General features: G+C 37.7%; 1 protein-coding gene across 2 annotated transcripts in view; it reads left to right on the forward strand.

Annotated features, from left to right (window-relative positions):
• ERP44 (endoplasmic reticulum protein 44) overlaps positions 1-19,085 on the forward strand; it is a 122,145-nt gene extending 103,060 nt beyond the window's left edge. For both annotated transcript variants that reach the window (XM_055271679.2, XM_055271680.2), the window contains exons 11-12: positions 16,827-16,929; positions 18,852-19,085. In XM_055271679.2, the coding sequence (XP_055127654.2) occupies positions 16,827-16,929; positions 18,852-18,953 (205 nt within the window). In that variant the 3' untranslated portion in view covers positions 18,954-19,085. The remainder of the gene's footprint in view (positions 1-16,826; positions 16,930-18,851) is intronic.
• Positions 19,086-22,878: the final 3,793 nt, after the last annotated feature.

The raw sequence follows: 22,878 nt of genomic DNA on the forward strand, positions 1-22,878 counted from the left end.
TACCACTAGAGAAAATCACCTAATCACAAAGGAAGACAAGAAGAGAAGAAGAAAGCAACAAAGGATCTACAAAACAACCAGTGAACAGTTAACAAAATGGCAGTAGTCTTTATCCATCAATAATTATTTTGAATGTAAATGTCTTAAATTCTCCAATCAAAAGACATGGAATGGCTGAATGTATAAAAAACCAATACCCAACTATAAACTGCCTATAAGAGATTCGCTTCACCTATAAGGGACACAGGTAGACTAAAAGGGAAGGGAGGTAAACAGATATTTTCGGGACATATGGAAACCAAAAGAGAGCAGAGTAGCTATAATTATATAACATTTAAGTCAAAAACTGTAAAACAAGGTCATTATATAAAGATAAATGGGTCAATTCAGCAAGAGGATATAATAATTACAAATATACATGCAACATTGGAACACCAAAATATATAAAGAAAATATTAATAGATCTGAAAGGAGACTATAATACAGTAATAGTAGGGGACTTCAATACCCTACTTTCAGCAAGGGCCACATCATCCAGACAGAAAAATAGAGAAATTTTGGACTTAAATAGTTTTAGCTCAAATGGACCTAACAGACTTACATAGAAAATTCTATTCAACTGAAGCAAGATACACATTCTTCTCAAGTGCCCATGGAACATTCTTCAGGATAGATCATATGTTAGGCCACAAACAAGTTTTACCAAATTTAAGAAGATTAAAATTGTATCAAATATCTTTTCTGACCACAATGATATGAAGCTAGAAATCAATAACTGGGAGTAAATTGGAAAATTCACAAATACCTAGAAATCAAACATGTTCCTAAACAACCAGTGGAGCAAAGAAGAATTTAAAAGGGAAATTTTAAAATATCTTGTAAAAAATGGAAATGGAAATACAACATACCAAACAAAACTTATGGGAAGCAGCAAAAATAGTTTTAGGAAGAAAGTTTTATAGCAAGAAACACCTACATCAGAAAACAAGAAAGATCTCAACCTAACATTACATCTCAAGGAACTAGAAAAAGAACAAACCAAGCCCAAATTTAGTAGAAGGAAGAAAATAATAAAGACCAGAAGAAATAAATGAAATTGAGATTAGAAAAACAATAGAAAATAGCAACAAAACTATGAGTTGGCTTTTTAAAAAGATAAAATTTTAAAACTTTTAGCTAGAAGAAAAGAGAGAAGTCTCAAAAAATAAAATAAGAAATGAAAGAGGAGACATTACAACTGATACCACAGAAATACAAAAGAATAAGAGGCTACTATGAATAATGATGTGTCAACAAATTAATAACCTAGAAGAAAATACTAGGTACATACAATCTACCAAGGCTGAATCATGAAACAGAAAATTTGAACAGACCAATAGCAACCAATAACAAATAAGAGATTTAATCAGTAATGAAAAGTCTCCTATCAAAGAAAAGCCCAGGACCTGATGACCATTCTTTCTAAAAGTACCAAAAAATTGAAGAAGGGAGAAACTTTTTTTTTTTTTTTTGATACAGGATCTTGCTTTGTCACTCAGGCTGGCATGCAGTGGTGCAATCATAACTCACTGCAGCCTCAAATTCCTGGGCTCAAGTAATCCCACCTCAAGCCTCCTGAGTAGGTGGGACTACAGGCATGTGCCACCATGCCCAGCTAATTTTTTTTTACTTTTTATAGAGACGGATTCTTGCTGTTTTCCAGGCTGGTTTCAAGCTCCTGGCCTGGCCTCAAGTGATCCTCCCACTTACGGCCTTCCAAAGCACTGGGATTAGAGACATGAGCCACTGCACCGGCCTGGGAGAACACTCTTAAACACATTCAAAGTCAGACTAGGACACTACAAGAAAAGAAAATTACAGGGTAATATCCTTGATGAACATAGATGCAAAAGTCCTCAACAAAATCCTAGCAAACTAGAGACCCTGGTTATGGTCAATTGATTTTTGACAAAGGTGCAAAAGGTGCACTTTTCCCAGCACCAAAAAGAGAGAGAAAAGAGAGTCTCTTCAATAAATGGTGCTGGAAAAAGCAAGGGGAAACTGGATATCTACATGCAGAAGAATGAAATTAGACCCTCATCTCGCCCCATATACAAATATCTCAAAATAAATTAAAGACATTAACATAAGATCTGAAATTGTAAGAGTACTGAAGAAAACGGGAAAGCTTCATGACATTAGTCTGGGCCACAAATTTTTGGATATGACCCCAAAAGCACAGGCAATAAAAGCAAAAGTTGAAAAATTGGATTACATCAAACTAAAAAGCTTCTGCACAGTGAAGGAAATCTATGAAGTGAAAAAAACAACCTACAGAATGGGAAAAAGGATTTGCAAACCGTACATCTGATGAGGGGTTAATACTCAAAATATATAAAGAATCCAAACAAATCAATAGTAAGAAAACAAGAGTGAAAATGGGTAAGGCATCTGAATAAACATTTCTCAAAATAGGACACACAAGTGGCCAATAGGTATATGAAAAAGTGCTCAACATCACAAACCATCAGAGATGTTAGAATGGTATCTTTGACAACCCATAGAGTGGGAGAAAATCTTCACAATCTATATGTCTGACAAAGGACTAATATCCAGAATCGACAATGAACTTAGAAAAAAACAAATAATCCCATCAAAAAGTGGGCTAAGGACATGAATAGACAATTCTCAAAAGATACACAAATGGCCAACAAACATATGAAAAAATGATCAACATCGAGAGGACGGCCCTGAGCGGAGGGGGAGGGGAGGGGCCCGGGCCTCCCAGCGCGGTACACTGTGCCTTAAGTACGCCGTGTCCACGCCCCGCCCGCTGTGGGAACAGCCGTGCGCTCCCCACAGGTGGTCATCCGCAGCCTGCCCCGGACCTCACCAAGGAGCAGCTGGAGGAGCAGCTGCGCCCGCTGCCTGCACACGACTACTCGAGTTCTTCGCCGCTGACCTGAGATCCAGAATATAAAAACTTTATAGAAACCTACTGTGTGGAGGAAGAGAAGACCAGTGCCAACCCTGAGACTCTGCTGGGGGAGATGGAGACGAAGACAAGAGAGCTCATTGCTAGAGGAACCACACCTCTTTTGGAATATTTTAAAAATAGAAAATTAGAAAAGTAGAGAATTCGAGAAGAGAAGCGAGAAGAACGGAGGAGGAGAGAGTTAGAAAAGAAACTTTGCGGGAAGAGATGCAAAAAAAATGAGATGAAAATTGCAGAGAAGTAAGGATTAAGGTCACACAGCAGCAGTGACAAAGAGCACAGGGATGTGGAGAGATCTCAAGAAAAAAAATCTGAAGCACAAAGACAGCATGTAGATGACGGCAGGAGGCACAGAGCTCACCATGAGCCTGACCGGCTTTCCACAAGGAGTGAAGATTAGCAGAGATGGAGGAAAGGACCTGGCCAAGACAGAGGGAAGAAGGGGAGCCAGGACAGCGGGGCTCCGGGGGAGGCCGTGGAGAGACTGGGAAGAGCACAGAGGTGTGACGACGGTCCAGCACCCAGAAAGGAGCGACTGGCAAACAAGGACCGGCCAACCTGGCAGCTGTGTGATCCGGGAGCTCGCTTCCGAGCATGAGAGTGTGGCGGAAGCAGGAAGAACTGCAAGGCAGAAGGTTCCGGAACTGGTCCTGATGACAGGGAAGAGGCAGAATGAGTCACTGTGCGCGCCTGGCCTCCATGGACGAGCGAGGGCATCCCAGAAACGTGTAAATGACCCCGAGTGTGATTGGGAAGGAGAACTTACTCCTTACCAGGAAACTGAAAGCTAAAAATAAAGAGGGTAACATAGAAACACGCAGAAACCATTCTAAAGAAAGTAGTGATCATGTCTTAAATTAAGCAGAATTCTCACGGATTTTACCTTTCCTGTTATAAACTAGTATTTGTTGTTTAACCCAAACAGAAAATGATTTCCATTGGACAGTAGAAAAATGTGTGTAAAATAGGGAAGAAAGTTAGTATTGGATCAGTGCAAGTCCTGAAGCACTTTCAGTGCTGTGAGAACGACATCTACTTTGGGTTTCATTCTTACGTAAGCAGAGGAGCTGTCAGTCTATCGTGCTTCTCGGTAGCCTCTGAGCCGTGGTGTCGAGTAAAGAACAGTTCTTGTTTGTTACAACCGTTTGTGTTACAACTGTTTGTGAGTCAGCTATGCCTGCAAAGTGTGCTGTGTTTTAGTCCTGGTAGGAATATATATCAAGAGTTCACACTATGTAAAACCCAGTAGATTCAACTATTGCCCTTTCAACAGTTTTGCCACTGACCGGATGAAAATGAAAGAGAGCTAAAGACTCCGTCTTTGGATGGATGCATTTGTGGTTTGTAACCATTACGGTTTAAACCATGGTTTAAGGATTTGCCCAAATAACAGAAATTTTGTTCGGGAAGGGATAAACTTGGTATAGCATATAGAGCCTGTCTTTGCGTTTTAGACACTTTATTTGTAAATAACTTAAAATAGCTTTCTGAAACTGTACCTTCTACAGTTTCTTCCTTTCAGTGAAATCGTTAAATGTTAATGTATTTTTGGCACTGTGATTTTAACCATTTATTAAATAAAAATTTTGTTAAAGGAAAAAAAATGCTCAACATCACTAATGATCAGGGAAATACAAATCAAAACTACAATGCAATACCACCTTATTTCTGCAAGAATGGCCATAATAAAAAAATTTTAAAAAGTAGATGTTGGCGTGGATGTGGTGATCAGGGAACACTTCCACACTGCTGGTGGGAATGTAAACTAGTACAGCCACTATGGAAAACAGTGTGGAGATTCCTTTAAGAGCTGAAAGTAGAACTACCATTTGATCCAGCAATCCCTCTATTGGGTATCTACCCAGAGGAAAGGAAGTCATTATATGAAAAAGATACTTCGCATGCATGTTTATAGCAGCACAATTCACAATTGCAAGATCATGGAACCAACCCAAATGCCCATCGGTCAACAAGTGGATAAAGAAACTGTGGTATATATATGTATGTGTACATATACACATATATATGTGTATATATGTGTGTGTGTGTATATATACATATACAGGATGGAATACTGCTCAGCCATAAAAAGGAATGAATTAACAGCATTTACAGTGATCTGGATGAGATTGGAGACTATTATTCTAAGTGAAGTAACTCAGGAATGGAAAACCAAACATTGTATGTTCTCACTGATATGTGGGAGCTAAGCTATGAGGACACAAAGACTTAAGAATGAAACATTGGACTTTGGGGACTTGTGGGGAAGAGTGGGAGGTGGGTGAGGGATAAAAGACTACAAATAGGGTGTAGTGTATACTGCTTGGGTGATGGGTGCACCAAAATCTCACAAGTCACCACTAAAGAACTTACTAATGTAACCAAATGCCACCTGTACCCCAATAACCGCTGGGAAAAAAAAAAGAATAATGGTGTCTTTGTTTTGTCTTGCTATAAAGGAATACCTGAGGCTGGGTAATTTATAAAGAAAAGAGGTTTATTTAGCTTATGGTTCTACAGGCTGTAGAAGAAGCATGACACCTGCATCTGTGTAGCTTCTGGTGAGGGCTTTTATGCTGCCTTAAAACGTGGCAGAGAAAGTAAAAGTGGAAGTGGGCACATGCAAAGAGGGACCAAACCTGAGGGGCGTCCTGGCTTTGTAACAACCCACTCTCATAGGATCTAATTCAATCCCAGCAAAACTAATCCTATCTCACTAGAGCTAGAACTCAATTACCATGAGAATGGCACCAAGCCATTCATGAGGGATCTGCCTCCATGACCCAAATACCTCTCATTAGGCGCCACCTACCAGCACCTCCATGTTGGAGATGAAATTTCAAAATGAGATTTGGTGGAGACAAACCAACCATATGCAAACCATAGAAGATGACTATTATAAAAGAGACAAAAGTGGTGGTGAGGATGTGTGAAAAAAGGGAACCCTTGCACACTGTTGATGGAAATGTAGATTAGTATAGTCATTATGGAAAACAGAATGGAGTTTCCTCAAAAAAATAAAAATAGAACTACCCTATGATCCAGCAATCGCACTACTGGGTATCTATCCAAAAGATAGGAAATCAATCTGTTGAAGAAATATCTGCACTCCTATGTTCATTGCAGCATTATTCACAATAGGCAAGATACAGAATCAATCTAAGTGTCTGTCTACAGATGAATGGATAAAGAAAATATACTATATATACACAATGGGATACTATTTGGCCTTAAAAAAGAATGAGATCCTGTCATTTGTAACAACATGAATGAACCAGGAGCGAACAGTATGTTAAGTGGAATAAGAAGCCAAGCACAGAAAGACAAATACTGTATGATCTCACTCATATGCAGAATATTAAAAGTTGAACTCATAGAGGTGGAGAGTAGAATGATTGTTACCAGAGGCTAGGGGTTATGGGGATTGGGGAGATTTTTAAAAAAGGAAACTTCAGTCTTTTAAAGGGCATCTATAAAGGACCTACAGCTAATGTCATATCTAATGATAAAGGACCAAATGCTTTTCCTGTACAGTAGAGAACTAGGCAAAGATGTTCAATCTCACCACTTCTTTTAGTATTTTACTGGAAATCCTAGCAAGTACAATAGAACAAGAAAATAAATGAAAGACATTCAGACCTGAAAGAAATAAATAAAACTTTCTTTGTATATAACATGATTCTCTTTGTAGAAATTACCAACAAATCTATTAAAAAGCTCCTAGAACTAATAAGTGATTTGAGCAGTATACAGGTTAACTTTTTAAAACATCACTTGTATTTCTATAGAAAAACAATGAACAATTGGAAACCAGGATTTTTTTTTAAGTTCCATTTATAGTAGCTCCAAAAGGAGGGGGAAAAAAAAAAAACTACCTAGGTATAAATCAAACAAAACATGTGCAGGATCTATCTGTATGTTGAAAGTTACAAAATGCTGCTGAAGGAAATCCAAGACAACCAAAATAAACGAGGAAGCATACTGTGTTGATGGATTACAACACTCGATACAGTCAAATTGACCTATAAATGTAATGTGATCCCAGTCAAAATCTCAGCTAGATTCATTGTAGATATAGACAACCAGATTCTAAAATTTATATGGAAAGGTTAAACCAGAATAGCTAAAACTGTTTTGAAAAAGAAACAAAGTTGGAGGACTCACATTACCTAGTTTTAAGACACAATATAAATCTAAGGTAATTAATACAGTGTAGTATTGGTGAAAGAGTAGGTACATAGAGCCATGGAAGAGAGAGAGTCTAGAAATAGACATACAAATATGGTAATAGATTTTTTAAAAAAATTGTACTTTAAATTCTAGGGTACATGTGAACAACGTGCAGGTTTGTTACTTATGTATATATATGCCATGTTGGTTTGCTGCAGCCATTAACTCGTCATTTATGTTAGGTATTTCTCCTAATGCTATCCCTCCCCCCTTCCCCTACCCCACACCAGGCCCCAGTGTGTGATGTTCCCTGCCCTGTGTCCAAGTGTTCTCATTGTTCAGTTCCCACCTAGAGTGAGAACATGCAGTATTTGGTTTTCTGTTCTTGGGATAGTTTGCTCAGAATGATGGTTTCCAGCTTCATCCATATCCCTACAAAGGACATGAACTCATCATTTTTTGTGGCTGCATAGTATTCCATGGTGTATATATGGCACATTTTCTTAATCCAGTCTATCATTGATGGACATTTGGGTTGGTTCCAAGTCTTTGCTATCGTGAATAGTGCCACAGTAAACATGTGTGTGCATGTGTCTTTATAGTAGCATGATTTATAATGCTTTGGGTATATACCCAGTAATGGGATGGCTGTGTCAAATGGTATTTCTAGTTCTAGATCCTTGAGGAATCACCACATTGTCTTCCACAATGGTTGAACTAATTTACAGTCCCACCAACAGTGTAAAAGTGTTCCTATTTCTCCACATCCTCTCCAGCACGTGTTGTTTCCTGACTTAATGATTGCCATTCTAACTGGTGTGAGATGGCATCTCATTGTGGTTTTGATTTGCATTTCTGTGATGACCAGTGATGATGAGCATTTTTTCATGTGTCTGCTGGATGCATAAATGTCTTCTTTTGAGACCTGTCTGTTCATATCCTTTGCCCACTTTTTGATGGGGTTTTTTCTTGTAAATTTGTTTAAGTTCTTTGTAGATTCTGGATATCACCCCTTTGTCAGATGGGTAGATTGCAAAAATGTTCTCCCATTCTGTAGGTTCCCTGTTCACTCTGATGGTAGTTTCTTTTGCTGTGCAGAAGCTCTTTAGTTTAATTAGATCCCATTTGTCAATTTTGGCTTTTGTTGCCATTGCTTTTGGTATTTGAGCCATAAAGTCCTTGCCCATGCCTATGTCCTGAATGGTATTGCCTAGGTTTTCTTCTAGGGTTTTTATGGTTTTAGGTCTAACATTTAAGTCTTTAATCCATCTTGAATTAATTTTTGTATATGGTGTAAGGAAGGGATCCAGTTTCACCTTTCCATATATATGGCTAGCCAGTTTTCCCAGCACCATTTATTAAATAGGGAATCCTTTCCCCATTTCTTGTGTTTGTCAGGTTTGTCAAAGATCAGATAGTTGTAGATGTGTGGTGTTATTTCTGAGGCCTCTGTTCTGTTCCATTGGTCTATCTCTCTGTTTTGGTACCAGTACCATGCTGTTTTGGTTACTGTAGCCTTGTAGTATAGTTTGAAGTCAGGTAGTGTGATGCCTCCAGCTTTGTTCCTTTTGCTTAGGATTGTCTTGGTAATGTGGGCTCTTTTTTGGTTCCATACGAACTTTAAAGTAATTTTTCCAATTCTGTGAAGAAAGTCACTGGTAGCTTGATGGGGATGGCATTGAATCTGTAAATTACCTTGGGCAGTATGGCCATTTTCATGATACTGATTCTTCCTATCCATGAGCATGGAATGTTCTTCCATTTGTTTGTGTCCTCTCTTAATTCGTTGAGCAGTGGTTTGTAGTTCTCCTTGAAGATGTCCTTCACATCCCTTGTAAGTTGGATTCCTAGGTATTTTATTCTCTTTGTAGCAGTTGTGAATGGGAGTTCACTCATGCTTTGGCTCTCTGTTTGTCTGTTACTGGTGTATAAGAATGCTTGTGATTTTTGCACATTGATTTTGTATCCTAAGACTTTGCTGAGGTTGCTTATCAACTTAAGGAGATTTTGGACTGAGATGATGGGGTTTTCTAAATATATAATCATGTCATCTGTAAACAGGGACAATTTGACTTCCTCTTTTCCTAATTGAATATCCTTTATTTCCTTCTCCTGCCTGATTGCCCTGGCCAGAACTTCCAATATTACGTTAAATATTGGTGGTGGGAGAGGTCATCCCTGTCTTGTGCCAGTTTTCAAAGGGAATGCTTCCAGTTTTTGCCCATTCAGTATGATATTGGCTGTGGGTTTGTCATAAATAGCTCTTATTATTTTGAGATACGTTCCATCAATACCTAGTTTATTGAGAGTTTGTAGCATGAAGGGCTGTTGAATTTTGTCAAAGGCCTTTTCTGCATCTATTGAGATAATCATGTGGTTTTTGTCATTGGTTCTGTTTATGTGATGGATTACGTTTATTGATTTGCATATGTTGAACCAGCCTTGCATCCCAGGGATGAAGCCAACTTCATCTTGGTGGATAAGCTTTTTGATGTGCTGCTGGATTTGGTCTGCCAGTGTTTTATTGAGGATTTCTGCATCCATGTTCATCAGGGTTATTGGTCTAAATTCTCTTTTTTTGTTGTGTCTCTGCCAGAATGAAGCTGGCCTCATAAAATGAGTTAGGGAGGATTCCCTCTTTTTCTACTGATTGGAATAGTTTCAGAAGGAATGGTACCAGCTCCTCTTTGTACCTCTGGTAGAATTCGGCTGTGAATCCGTCTGGTCCTGGACTTTTTTTGCTTGGTAGGCTATTAATTATTGCCTCAATTTCAGAGCCTGTTATTGGTCTATTCAGGGATTTAACTACTTCCTGGTTTAGTCTTGGGAGGGTGTATGTGTTGAGGAATTTATCCATTTCTTCTAGATTTTCTAGTTTATTTGCGTAGAGGTGTTTATAGTATTCTCTGATGGTAGTTTGTATTTCTGTGGGATCAGTGGTGATATCCCCTTTATCATTTTTTATTGCATCTATTTGATTCTTCTCTCTTTTCTTTTGTACTAGTCTTGCTAGCGGTCTATCAATTTTGTTAATCTTTTCAAAAAACCAGCTGCTGGATTCATTGATTTTTTGAAGGGTTTTTTGTGTCTCTATCTCCTTCAGTTCTGCTCTGATCTTAGTTATTTCTTGCATTCTGCTAGCTTTTGAATTAGTTTGCTCTTGCTTCTCTAGTTCTTTTAATTGTGATGTTAGGGTATCAGTTTTAGATCTTTCCTGCTTTCTCTTATGGGCATTTAGTGCTATAAGTTTCCCTCTACAGACTGCTTTAAATGTTTCCCAGAGATTCTGGTATGCTGTGTCTTTGTTCTCATTTGTTTCAAAGAACATCTTTATTTCTCCCTTCATTTTGTTATGTACCCAGTAGTCATTCAGGAGCAGGTTGTTCAGTTTCCATATAGTTGTGTGGTTTTGAGTGAGTTTCTTAATCCTGAGTTCTAATTTAATTGCACTGTGGTCTGAGAGACATTTTGCTGTGATTTCTGTTCTTTTATATTTGCTGAGGAGTGCTTTACTTCCAACTATGTGGTCAATTTTGGAATAAATGTGATGTGGTGCTGAGAAGAATGTATATTCTGTTGATTTAGGGTGGAGAGTTCTGTAGATGTCTATTAGGTCAGCTTGGTGTGGAGCTGAGTTCAAGTCCTGGATATCCGTGTTAACCTTGTATCTCATTGACCTGTCTAATATTGACAGTGGGGTGTTAAAGCCTCCCATTATTATTGTCTGGGAGTCTAAGTCTCTCTGTAGGTCTCTAAGGACTTGCTTTATGAATCTGGGTGCTCTTGTATTGGGTGCATATATATTTAGGATAGTTAGCTCTTCTTGTTGAATTGATCCCTTTACCATTATGTAATGGCCTTCTTTGTCTCTTTTGATCTTTGTTGGTTTAAAGTCTGTTTTATCAGAGATTAGGATTGCAACCCCTGCTTTTTTTTTTGCTTTGCATTTGCTTGGTAGATCTTCCTCCATCCATTTATTTTGAGCCTATGTGTGTGTCTGCACATGAGATGGGTCTCCTGAATACAGCACACCGATGGGTCTTGACTCTCTATCCAATTTGCCAGTCTGTGTCTTTTAATTGGGGCATTTAGCCCATTTACATTTAAGGTTAATATCGTTATGTGTGAATTTCATCCTGTCATTATGATGTTAGCTGGTTATTTTGCTCGTTAGTTGACGCAGTTTCTTCCTAGCATTGATGGTCTTTACACTTTGGCATGTTTTTGCAGTGGCTGGTACTGGTTGTTCCTTTCCATGTTTAGTGCTTCCTTCAGGAGCTCTTGTAAGGCAGGCCTGGTGGTGACAAAATCTCTCAGCATTTGCTTGTCTGTAAAGGATTTTATTTCTCCCTCACTTATGAAGCTTAGTTTGGCTGGATATGAAATTCCGTGTTGAAAATTGTTTTCTTTGAGAATGTTGAATATTGGCCCCCACTCTCTTCTGGCTTGCAGAGTTTCTGCCGAGAGATCCACTGTTAGTCTGATGGACTTCCCTTTGTGGGTAACCCGACCTTTCTCTCTGGCTGCCCTTAACATTTTTTCCTTCATTTCAACCTTGGTGAATCTGACAATTGTGTCTTGGGGTTGCTCTTCTCAAGGAGTATCTTTGTGGTGGTCTCTATATTTCCTGAATTTGAATGTTGGCCTGCCTTGCTAGGTTGGGGAAGTTCTCCTGATAATGTCCTGAAGAGTGTTTTCCAGCCTGGTTCCATTCTCCCCGTCACTTTCAGGTACACCAGTCAAATGTAGATTTGGTCTTTTCACATAGTCCCATATTTCTTGGAGGCTTTGTTTGTCTTTTTTACTCTTTTTTCTCTAAGCTTCTCACTTTATTTCATTAATTTGATCTTCAATCACTGATACCCTTTCTTCCACTTGATCGAATCGGCTACTGAAGCTTGTGCATGTGTCACATAGTTCTCGTGCTATGGTTTTCAGCTCCATCAGGTAATTTAAAGTCTTCTCTACACTGTTTATTCCAGTTAGCCATTCATCTTTTTTCAAGGTTTTTAGCTCCCTTGTGATGGGTTCGAACATCTTCCTTTAACTTGGAGAAGTTTTTTATTACTGACCTTCTGAAGCCTACTTCTGTCAACTTTCCAGCTTTGTTCCATTGCTGGTGAGGAACTGCGATCCTTTGGAGAAGTGGTACTCTAGTTTTTAGAGTTTTCAGCTTTTCTGCTCTGGTTTCTCCCCATCTTTGTGGTTTTATCTACCTTTGGTCTTTGATGATGGTGACCTACAGATGAGGTTTTAGTGTGAACGTCCTTTTTGTTGATGTTGATGCTATTCCTTTCTGTTTGTTAAGTTTTCCTTCTAACAGTCAGGTCCCTCAGCTGCAAGTCTGTTGGAGTTTGCTGGGGGGTCCACTCCAGACCCTGTTTGGGTATCACAACAGCAAATATTGCAGAACAGCAAATACTGCTGCCTGATCCTTTCTCTGGAAGCTTCGTCTCAGAGGGGCACCCAGCTGTATGGGGTGTCAGTCGGCTCCTACCCGGAGGTGTCTCCCAGTTAGGCTACATAGGGGTCAGGGACCCCCTTGCGGAGGCAGTCTGCCCATTCTCAGAGCTCAAACACCATGCTGGGAGAACCACTGCTCTCTTCAGAGCTGTCAGACAGGGATGTTTAAGTCTGCAGAAGTTTCTGCTGCCTTTTGTTCAGCTATGCCCTGCCCCCAGAGGTGGAGTCTACAGAGGCAAGCAGGCCTTGTTGAGCTGCAGTGGGCTCCACCCAGTTCAAGCTTCCTGGCCGCTTTGTTTACCTAGTCAAGCCTCAGCAATGGCAGGTGCCCCTCCTCCAGCCAGGCTGCCACTTTGCAGTTCCATCTCGGACTGCTGCGCTAGCTAGCAGTGGGTGTGGGAGCCGCTGAGCCAGGTGTGGGATATAATCCCCTGGTGTGCAGTTTGCTGAGATCGTTGGAAAAGCGCAGTATTTGGGCAGGAATGTCCTGTTTTTCCAGTACAGTCTGTCAGGCTTCCCTTGGCTAGGAAAGGGAAATCCCCCAATTGCTTGCACTTCCTGGGTGAGGTGATGCCCTGCCCTGCTTCGGCTTGCCCTCCATGGGCTGCACCCACTGTCCAATCAGTCCCAGTGAGATCAACCAGGTACCTCAGTTTGAAATGCAGAAATCACCCGTCTTCTGCATTGAACATACTGGGAGCTGCAGACTAGAGCTGTTCCTGTTTGGCCATCTTGGAAGGGTAATCCCAGTAATAGATTTTTTTTTAAGGTGCTAAGGCAATTCAGTGGAGAAAGGATAGTCTTTTCAACAGATGGTGCTAGACCAACTGAATGTCCTCATACCAAAAAAGAATTTACTTCTATGAAAAATTAACTTAGAATTTATCATGTACCTATATGTAAGATAAAACTAGAAAACTCTTAGAAACAAACATAGGAGAAACTCTTTATGACCTGGGGTTTCACAGAGAGTTCTTAGAGTATCAAAAGCACTATCCATAAAAGGAAATCATTTATAAATTGGTCTTCATCAAATTAAAAACTTTTGTTCTGTGAAAGATACTGATAGAATGTAAAGAAGATATAGGGATGGCAGATAAACACATGTGAAAGGTGCTCAACATCATTAGTATGTCTTTTTTAGAATGCCTAAATTAAAATACTGATAATACAAGGTATTCATGAGGATGTGGAACAACTGGAAGTTTCATACATTGCAGGTGGATTACAACATGATACAGCCACTCTAGAAAACAGTTTGGCAGTTTCTTTAAAAGTTAGACATATACCTACCATATAACCTGGCATTTGTTCTAGACAAAGTTCACAAACACTTGTGCACAAATGTTTGTAGCAGTATTGTTCATTATCACCAAAATCTGGAAAGAACTTGAATGTCCTTGAATGGATGAATGGATAAACTAATTGTATATCTACTCAATGGGATATACTATTCAGCAATGGATACAGGAACAGATCTTTTTAGACATACAAAAATGGCTGAATGAATCTCAAATGCAATATGCCAAGTGAAAAAAAAAGCCATTCTTATATTACATGTTGTATGATTTTGTAGAAATGACATCATAGAAGGTCAACAGTTGCCAGGGGTTATGGGAAATGGGAGAGTCTGACTTAAAAAGGGTGTTAGAATTGTTCTGTACCTGGTTTTAGCAGCTGGTAGCAAAATGCTATGCACATGTTAAAACTCATAAAACTTAAGCCTAAAAAAGCAAATTCTGCAGTATGTAAATTTTAATAATAAAAATACGTATTACCTTGTATTCATCTGTCAAAGTTTGTTCATACACTTAACATTTGTGCATTTCACTATGTCAAAATTTTGTCTCACTTAAAAATAAAGAATTGTAAATAAACAAAAAAGTAACTGGAGGATGGGAAACAGGTGTTCTAATTAGAACAATTTTGCCCTAAAGAGTGATATATATAGTTTTATTTATTATGGGGAGGGCCCATTTATTTTCCTGTTTAGGAGATTACCACGTTGTCTGTCTTCTTGACAATTTAGTGTTGATTCACTGGATGTTTCTTCTTAATAATGATGGATAGTTTCTGGCCATAAGCTAGATAAGAGCTCTTTTATAATCTATTTTTCTACTGCATCAATTCAGATTCATCCTATCTCTCGTCTTTTCCTTTTGCACACAATTTTTTCTTTCATCTGTTGACAATGGAAAAAAATCAGCTTGGAAAAATGTGTTTTGAGTGTTTTCATGAATTTGTCACATTTAAGATTTAATCATAAATTATTTCTTGACTAGCAGAAGCAGTTCACACTGTATTAGTTGTGATAATCTTTGGACCTCATAAACTAGCAGAGGCTTTATCTTAAACATTATAGACCATTTGCAATGCTATGGATTGAATGGATATATTTTAGCACTTGCTGTGGGTGACAGTAGATGATGTCAGATTAAATTTAAATTGATCTCCTCTCAATGTTTATCTCTGGTGCATGTGCAATTACTTCAGCACCAGAGAACCTTTCAGAGGCATTCTGTCAATACAGCTACCTGACAGTCATTTGTATTTGTAAACTGCATTTGGCACCTGCTGGTCTCTGTTGCATTGGAGCTAGTGGGGAGCCAAAATGGGTATACAATGAAATTATTGGTTGGTACATCTCAGTGGGAGTTATTGAAGGGAAGAAACAGCACTTCTGGGACCTCAGTAGAGGATAAAAGGAAAAAGAAACTGGTAATATTAACTACAAGCCAGCTATTGTTTGCTACCAAAAAAAATGATTTTAAAAGTCAATCAATTCTACCCAAGGAATTAAAGTGTATATGGACCTGCATTTTAATTCTTGTAACAGAATGAAAAAGTGTTTCTATTTAAAATATATAATTAATTTTTTAAAGCACCAAGATCTCAGAAGGCAGACAATTCATATGAGCAGAGATGTAAATTCAGACAAGCAATGAAAAAATGCTTAATTTGTGAAGAAATCTAAATTAAAATGCAGGTATCTTATCAAATTAGCAAAACCAATTTTAATTTAAAAAAGACATGCTGGCAAGACTTTGAAGAACAAACAGGTAGACAGTAAAAACCAACTGATGTTTCGTAGGTATAATTTGCTCACACTTAGTCAAAAGCTCTTATTTGTTAACCTGGTAATCCTACTTTATTGTATATAACTCAAGGAAATATTACAAAGAAGAAAGCCTGATATATAAATTTGCTTGGCTCAGTATGGTGTTGTCTGCTACAGTGCATTGTTTCTGTGCTGCAGATTTGCTCATACATGATTGGTAATTAAGAGAATAGTGTCCATAGAAAGTGAAGTTGTGTCGGTTCATATATCATTATCCTCAGAATGTCCTGAAGCCATCAGAATAAGCTTTTTCGTAAAGAGAATGCCACAGGGGTATATGAAGACCTCCAAAACAAAACAACTGAAAATCCTAGGGAAGTGCCCTTCTTAGTGTAAATAAAAGCTAGTTTAATGATCTTGAGAAGTGCTTTGCTTTTCACAATGTTAAGCTATCCAATGAAGTTGCATGTGTGGTTTGAAGAAGTTATGAAGACATTTCCCCCTATGTTTAGGAAAAAATACATGAAAATGCTATGCCCTGGTTCAGGTTAATTTGATGAAATTGGTTTTTACTGTCTAGTGAAGGCCCTTAAGGACCTGAACCTCAAAAGTGGGCTCACAAGCTTTATGTTAAGGCTGCAGAGGATCACCTGGTTGACACTAGGTTTAAATGGTGGTGGACATTGGATGGTGCTAATATTTTTGTTACAGCTTCGTAGTAGTGCTTTGGTTACAAAGCTGCATAGTTTTAAGTGGTTAGCCCCTATTTTTCCCTTGAGCCCTGTTATTTTTAGTGTGATGTTGCAGAACAAAGGTTTTTTTTAGTTACATATATGTAATTTAGGAAAATATATAAAGTGCTCATTAATAAAAAATGGTTAAGTAATTTAGGGTACAGCATCTCGATAGACTATAATGTGCCTTAATGATAAGCATGGAAAATTTTCTATGAAACAAGTACAGGAAGTAGAGTACAAAACTGAGTATCTGGATACTGTGCTTACAACTGTGTAAAAATGTTTGACACATACCTGGCCTGCAATAGTTGTGGTAGGATGGTGGGATTATAGGTTAGCAAAAGTTTTTTTTAATACTGTGAAGTTGGTAAAATAGAGATAAGTCCATTTTAACAGTTTACATTTTATTTGACTCTGGTTTTAGAATTCCTGGAAAACTCAAGCAATTCGTATTTGACTTACATTCTGGAAAACTGCACAGAGAATTCCATCATGGACCTGATCCAACTGATACAGCCCCAGGAGAGGTAGGACTCCTGTTTATTTTTCAATGGGAACTCTTTTTTTCCTTTTTCAGTTAGCCTCAAAGAGGGTCTGAAGTTCTTGCATCGGCTTGAACTTCAGCTTCTGAATATTTGTGTAGAGAAATTCTGAGTAGAAATTATCCTTTTAAATTAATTTTTAAAGCTTTAGGTCGTCAGAAAAGTTGAAAGAATATTATAACGTAGTTTCTTGATCATATAAAAGTGTTCTGATGTGACCTCTGTGGAATATGGCTATAACAGTTAAATATAGGTGGCTTCACATGGGAATAGGAAATAGGAATCTAAAGCAGATAAATCAGTGAAGAAATCAGTGGATTCCAGTAATTGTCCAAGCCTTCCTCTGTGGCTGGAAGATTGACCACACTATAAAGAAAGTAGTGATTTGTTATTCTTGCTAACTCATTCTAAGAGCCTTCAAAAATACACTATTCGTAATACTCAAAATCTTATGGTTTAATGCAGCTTTCCCATTTGTGATTTAGAATACTTGACAACTGTTTTATCAAAATTTTATGTTCTTTTATGTGTTCTTTTTTACCTGAGAATTTTACTGTTTCCACCTGCTACAAGTAATTTACTGTTACGAGTAATTTCTGTTCCGACTGTACTAAACAGCCCTAAGTTTGCATTTTGATAGATTATGATTTCTATCATGCCTATTACCATGATACCTAGAGAGAAGATGTTATGTACCAAAACCCTCTATTTCATATGCTTAGAACTTAAATCCATTATTTTGCCTATAAAACCTCTATTTATAAAAGGAAAATAAAAACTGAGTTTTTCTTTACCTTATTTAAGAGTCAGATTAGGTTCAGAGGCAAGAGTTCCCTATAGGAATCCAACAACATGCTTTTTTCTTTAAAAATTATGTCAGATTTTTGATAATTAACAACTATAGGAGGCAAACTTGTTAGCTATAACCCAAAGGTGATTATTTTCCTCAGAAAAGAAGGCCTGCATAGTATTTTATCAGATTAGGAAAAGATGTCATTTACCGTTATTGTATTATCCTGATTTGTTTCAATTTCCTCATTAGACAGTGAACTTGTATTTGTTCATCTTTGTGTACTAACAGAGGGCACCAAATAAATGTTTGTTTTATAGTAATATAATTTCAGCTTAATCCAAACATATACCTCACTGAAAAAATTAAAAATGTATTGGGAAAGAGGAACATGATAAGTCAAATGATAAGTTTGTAGACACATTGCTTCCTGTTAGAATTAATGTGCCATTACATATAGTATGTAATATATGCACCGTGTGCCTATGTCAACTACAGGGGATATTAAAATGAGGAGAACAATCAGGCCTGCTCTTGAGCTCACAATTTGGAAATAGAGGATAGACTGCACTGCCTTTTCTTTAAAATTCTTGGAAGTAGCTCTTGTTTCACTTGGTACACAAGTAAAATACTACAGAAATTAATTTCAGCATTGAAGTGTTTGCTTTCCTCTTTATTTCAACTAAGTTGTAATAATTTCTGGTATCCTGGTAATTGATAACTAAATATCTACAGAGTGGATGCTGTTAATTCTCTTAGCAGTCATGCGCAAAAGGGAAGGTTTTGGGCCAACCTAGGGTTGTGCTACCTCTGTAGACTAGTCTAGGAAAGCACCCAGGTGTCAGGTATTTTGGTTCCTTCCACCACACCTCAGCAAATGTTAAGCCCACAGTTAACAGCCCTGTGGCAACCCTGCCCTGGAGAATCTGAGTAAGAGCATTTGAAATGAGGAAAGCAAGATTTCACATTTAAATATCTTGCTTTGGCATACAGTTGCTTTCATTGATTAATAAGCAAATAATTATAGGGGAATTACCATTCATCGAATACTCTTATTAAAATATTATAGCACTATAAACTATATTGGTATAAAAATGTTTTATTCTTTCTTTTGTAGCAAGCCCAAGATGTAGCAAGCAGTCCACCTGAGAGCTCCTTCCAGAAACTAGCACCCAGTGAATATAGGTATACTCTATTGAGGGATCGAGATGAGCTTTAAAAACTTGAAAAACAGTTTGTAAGCCTTTCAACAGCAGCATCAACCTACGTGGTGGAAATAGTAAACCTATATTTTCATAATTCTATGTGTATTTTTATTTTGAATAAACTGAAAGAAATTTTGGGTTTTTAATTTTTTTCTCCCTGACTCAAAATGCATTGTCATTTAATATAGTTGCCTCTTAAAAAAAAAAAAAAAAAACCTGCTAGGATTTAAAAATAAAAATCAGAGGCCTATCTCCACTTTAAATCTGTCCTGTAAAAGTTTTATAAATCAAGTGAAAGGTGACATTGCCAGAAACTTACCATTAACTTGCACTATTAGGGTAGGGAGGACTTAGGGATGTTTCCTGTGTCGTATGTGCTTTTCTTTCTTTCATATGATCAATTCTGTTGGTATTTTCAGTATCTCATTTCTCAAAGCTAAAGAGATATACATTCTGGATACTTGGGAGGGGAATAAATTAAAATTTTCACACTGTGTACTGTGTTTTACTGATTGGTTGGATATTGCTTATGAAAATTCCATAGTGGTATTTTTTTGGATTCTTAATGTGTAACTTAAACATACTTTGAAGCGGAGGAGAGTCATACGAGAGAACATTTGGCAGGAATTGTCCTTATGAACCAAGAAAAAGAAAATGAAAAGTATTATTAAGCTTCTGTGTTTGTCTAAAAATGTGGCATATGGATGGCATTTAAAACTTTGAATGAATTATACCTAAATCTGGGAAAGGGAGGTGACAGTGGAACAGGTTACCAGTCAGAACTAGATGACTTTTAAGGCTCCTCCTATTATGAGACTTCAATTTCCAAAGAAAAGAACCAGCAGAGAAATTGTATTTCAGTAATTTTAACCTCCTTCTGTCTTGTAGAGTCTTGTTATAGTTGTATAAATCAAAAACACAGAATAAGGAACATATTTAACTTTTTTTTCATTATAGAATGGTTAGAGGACCCTACCCCCTCTAGATTCCCTGATTTCCCAGGCCTGCAGCATACAGTAAGATGGGTCCCTGTGCCAGGCCTCAATACTGCCAGGGAATAAAACCAGAGGGAGAGGACCCTCAGTGTCATATCAGGAAGCCCAATGCCAGAGGACAAACAGGCTCTCAAAATTGGCTTTTCCTCTGGGCCTGGGTTGGTGCTATAGGCCAAGGGTCATTTTATACTTGGGTATAAATCAATCCCGGTTTGGGAAAAGATTATTTTTAAGCTTAAAAGGCTGACATGTGCCATTATATGTAGTATGTAATATATGTAGCATCTTCCAATTCTTTTAAAATAAAATTAATATTTATAATGGATATTTAATGATTGTTATTTTTAAAAACCAGCTTATAATTCCTAGTTATGCATGATTTATCCATAGTTTCCATAGTTTTATTCAAAATAATAAATATCAATAAGGTGATAAGGGGTATATTTAATGTATTGTACCAGATTGTGAATAAGAAAGCAGGATGGAGCGTTCTAGAGGTTGGGCCTTAGTTCTGTTATCCTCATTGCTTTTAACCAATAAGTTGAATGAAGTTAGAGTTATATGGTCTTCAGGTTAGATTGATGGACCAGATCTGTGAGGGTCAGCATGGAAATTCACAAACATTCAACAAGATAGCACACAGGACCAAAAGCAGCACATGCAATCAACTGGAATAATATAGTAATCCTATAATTGGGTTTGAAAAAATAATCAACAAAAGATACAATTCAAGGGTTAGGTTGTGCAGAGAGCTGGCTTGAGAGTAGTTATTATGAAAAAGGCCTCAAGGAGTACGTGTTCAGTATGCTCTAAAAGATGATAAAGTGGCTGTTAAAAAGGGAGGTGATTTGAGAAAGTATTATTTAGCATTCATGCATATTGGGCCTAGGCTCTAGCCCTGCCACTATCATTGTCTTCTCTGGACTGTGAAGTCATTGAGGACAAGGAAACTAAATTTAATGTCTATATCACTAGTGCCTAGAATTTCTGGACAGTTAGTAGTCACCATCAGGCGTTTGTTTAATGAATGAGAAGCAAAGTGACCTTGGTTACTTTTTTACCCTGAGGGGCTCAGCACTCATTAGGACTTGGTGCCTAATTTTATAAAAAGTCACTAAGCTCAAGTGCACTCCATGAAAGGACAGCCTGGATAAAAAGTTTTTAAAACATGGATGTTAAGGCTGTTTTGCTTGGAGAAGACTTGGACTGGGACAGTCTTTAGATATTTGAAGGGCTGGCATTGTCTATCTGGATCCCAGGGCTTGAACTAGGATTTGAGGAAGTCACAGGGAAGCAGATTTCAGTCTGACATTTATTCAGTGCAACTTTTTTGGTGCTGTAGTATATTATGAAAGATGTAAAGCTGAATAAAGCATTATTTCTGCCCTAGAGTTGTTTACAGTCTAGTCAGGCAGATGGATATGTAAACAATGACTGTAACGTGTTATAGATGTAAAGACAGAAGAAAATAAAGGTTAAAGAGGGCATAAAGGAGCACTCAATTGCAGAGATTTGAGGACATTATTTTTATTTTGAGCTTTTAAAAGATGAATAAGGTGTTCTCAGGAGGTAGGGATCTGGCTGAGAGGGAATAATCTGAGCAAAGGTATGAAACAGCCTAATGCATTAGAGAAAAAAGTTCTTTTAGTAAGGCATTTGGGGTTGGGGAAGCTAGAAAAAGAAATGGGAGCTGGTCACACGGTCTTGTGTGCCAGACTAAGGGGTTTGTAGTATATATTGTAGGCAGCAGAGATCCATCAACAGATTGCAAGCAGGGAAGTATGTTCACTTTAAAGTTTGAGAAAGAATACTGTGGAAGCAAGTCTCAAAATTAGACTTGTTCCCCTCTGAACCGTGAATCAGACCATTTCAGGTAGAAGTCTTCCCTGGTTTATCTAATCTACTTGGGGCCTCAGGCTTCTCAGCTGGGAAGAGAGGATGTAAGACCAGACTGAAGAACACGGTTGAGTCCCCAAAACCAAAAGGAGGCCTTTCTGCTTCTTAGCCAGCTACCTCTTCCAGTTTTTCAAATTGTGAGGAGGACCATAAAAGGATGAAAACTTTTAGATGACATTCTACAAATTATCTTTTTTCTTTAAGTTAAAAGAACCTAGCCAATAAGATAGAGAATGGGCATCTAAAGCATCTCAGAGCTCTCTGATGAAGCCAGGTTGTCAAAGATCATTTGCAAAAGAAGGGAAAACTGGCATGACAAAAGCTACAGGGAGGAGAGTGAAATATAGAAGTGTTTGAAATGTTCAAGCTCACAATAAGCTTAAATTTATAGAAAATGCTAAGGTTGTCAAGAAGGCTTTTTTTTTTCTTTTTTAAACCCGAGGGCAAAAAGAATGGATAAAGTAGTGTAATGGATTGACAGTCAGGAAGAACAGAATAACTCAGTTTTTTTTCTCCGACAAGGAGATATGGCTGGACCAAAACAAAATGACATGAAATTGCAAAAATGAAAAGTAAAAAAAAAAAATTATTGTCACCTTAAATGATTTCAAGGTTGTTAGACCCACACTTCTGTATCCTAGAGAGCTGCTGGAGGTTGCAAATGCTTTCTATTAACAACTATTGGGAATTTTTGAGAAACCATGGAGAATGTAAGGTGACGGAAGACTGGAAATGGAGCAAATGTATTGCAGTTTTCAAATAATTAGCTAATAGCTTTAGCTATTTTTCTAAAATAAAACCTCATGAACCAAACAAATGTTAGTACTCTATTTGGGGGAAAGATTTAAATAGGTGTAAAGAACAAAACAGTTATCTGTTTTTAAACCCATTATTTAAAGACTCTGAAGACAATTTCAGGACTCAAGTTTTATGCTGATAATAACTTTATGTTCATTAAACCAGGTTAGATAGGACCTCTGCTTAGCAACTGTTTTTTAGCTGTGTTTGAATTTTTGTATGTATTTCCAAGTAATAAAATTATATTTAT

Source organism: Symphalangus syndactylus, chromosome 3 (genome assembly GCF_028878055.3).
Source record: "Symphalangus syndactylus isolate Jambi chromosome 3, NHGRI_mSymSyn1-v2.1_pri, whole genome shotgun sequence".
NCBI lineage: Eukaryota > Metazoa > Chordata > Mammalia > Primates > Hylobatidae > Symphalangus > Symphalangus syndactylus.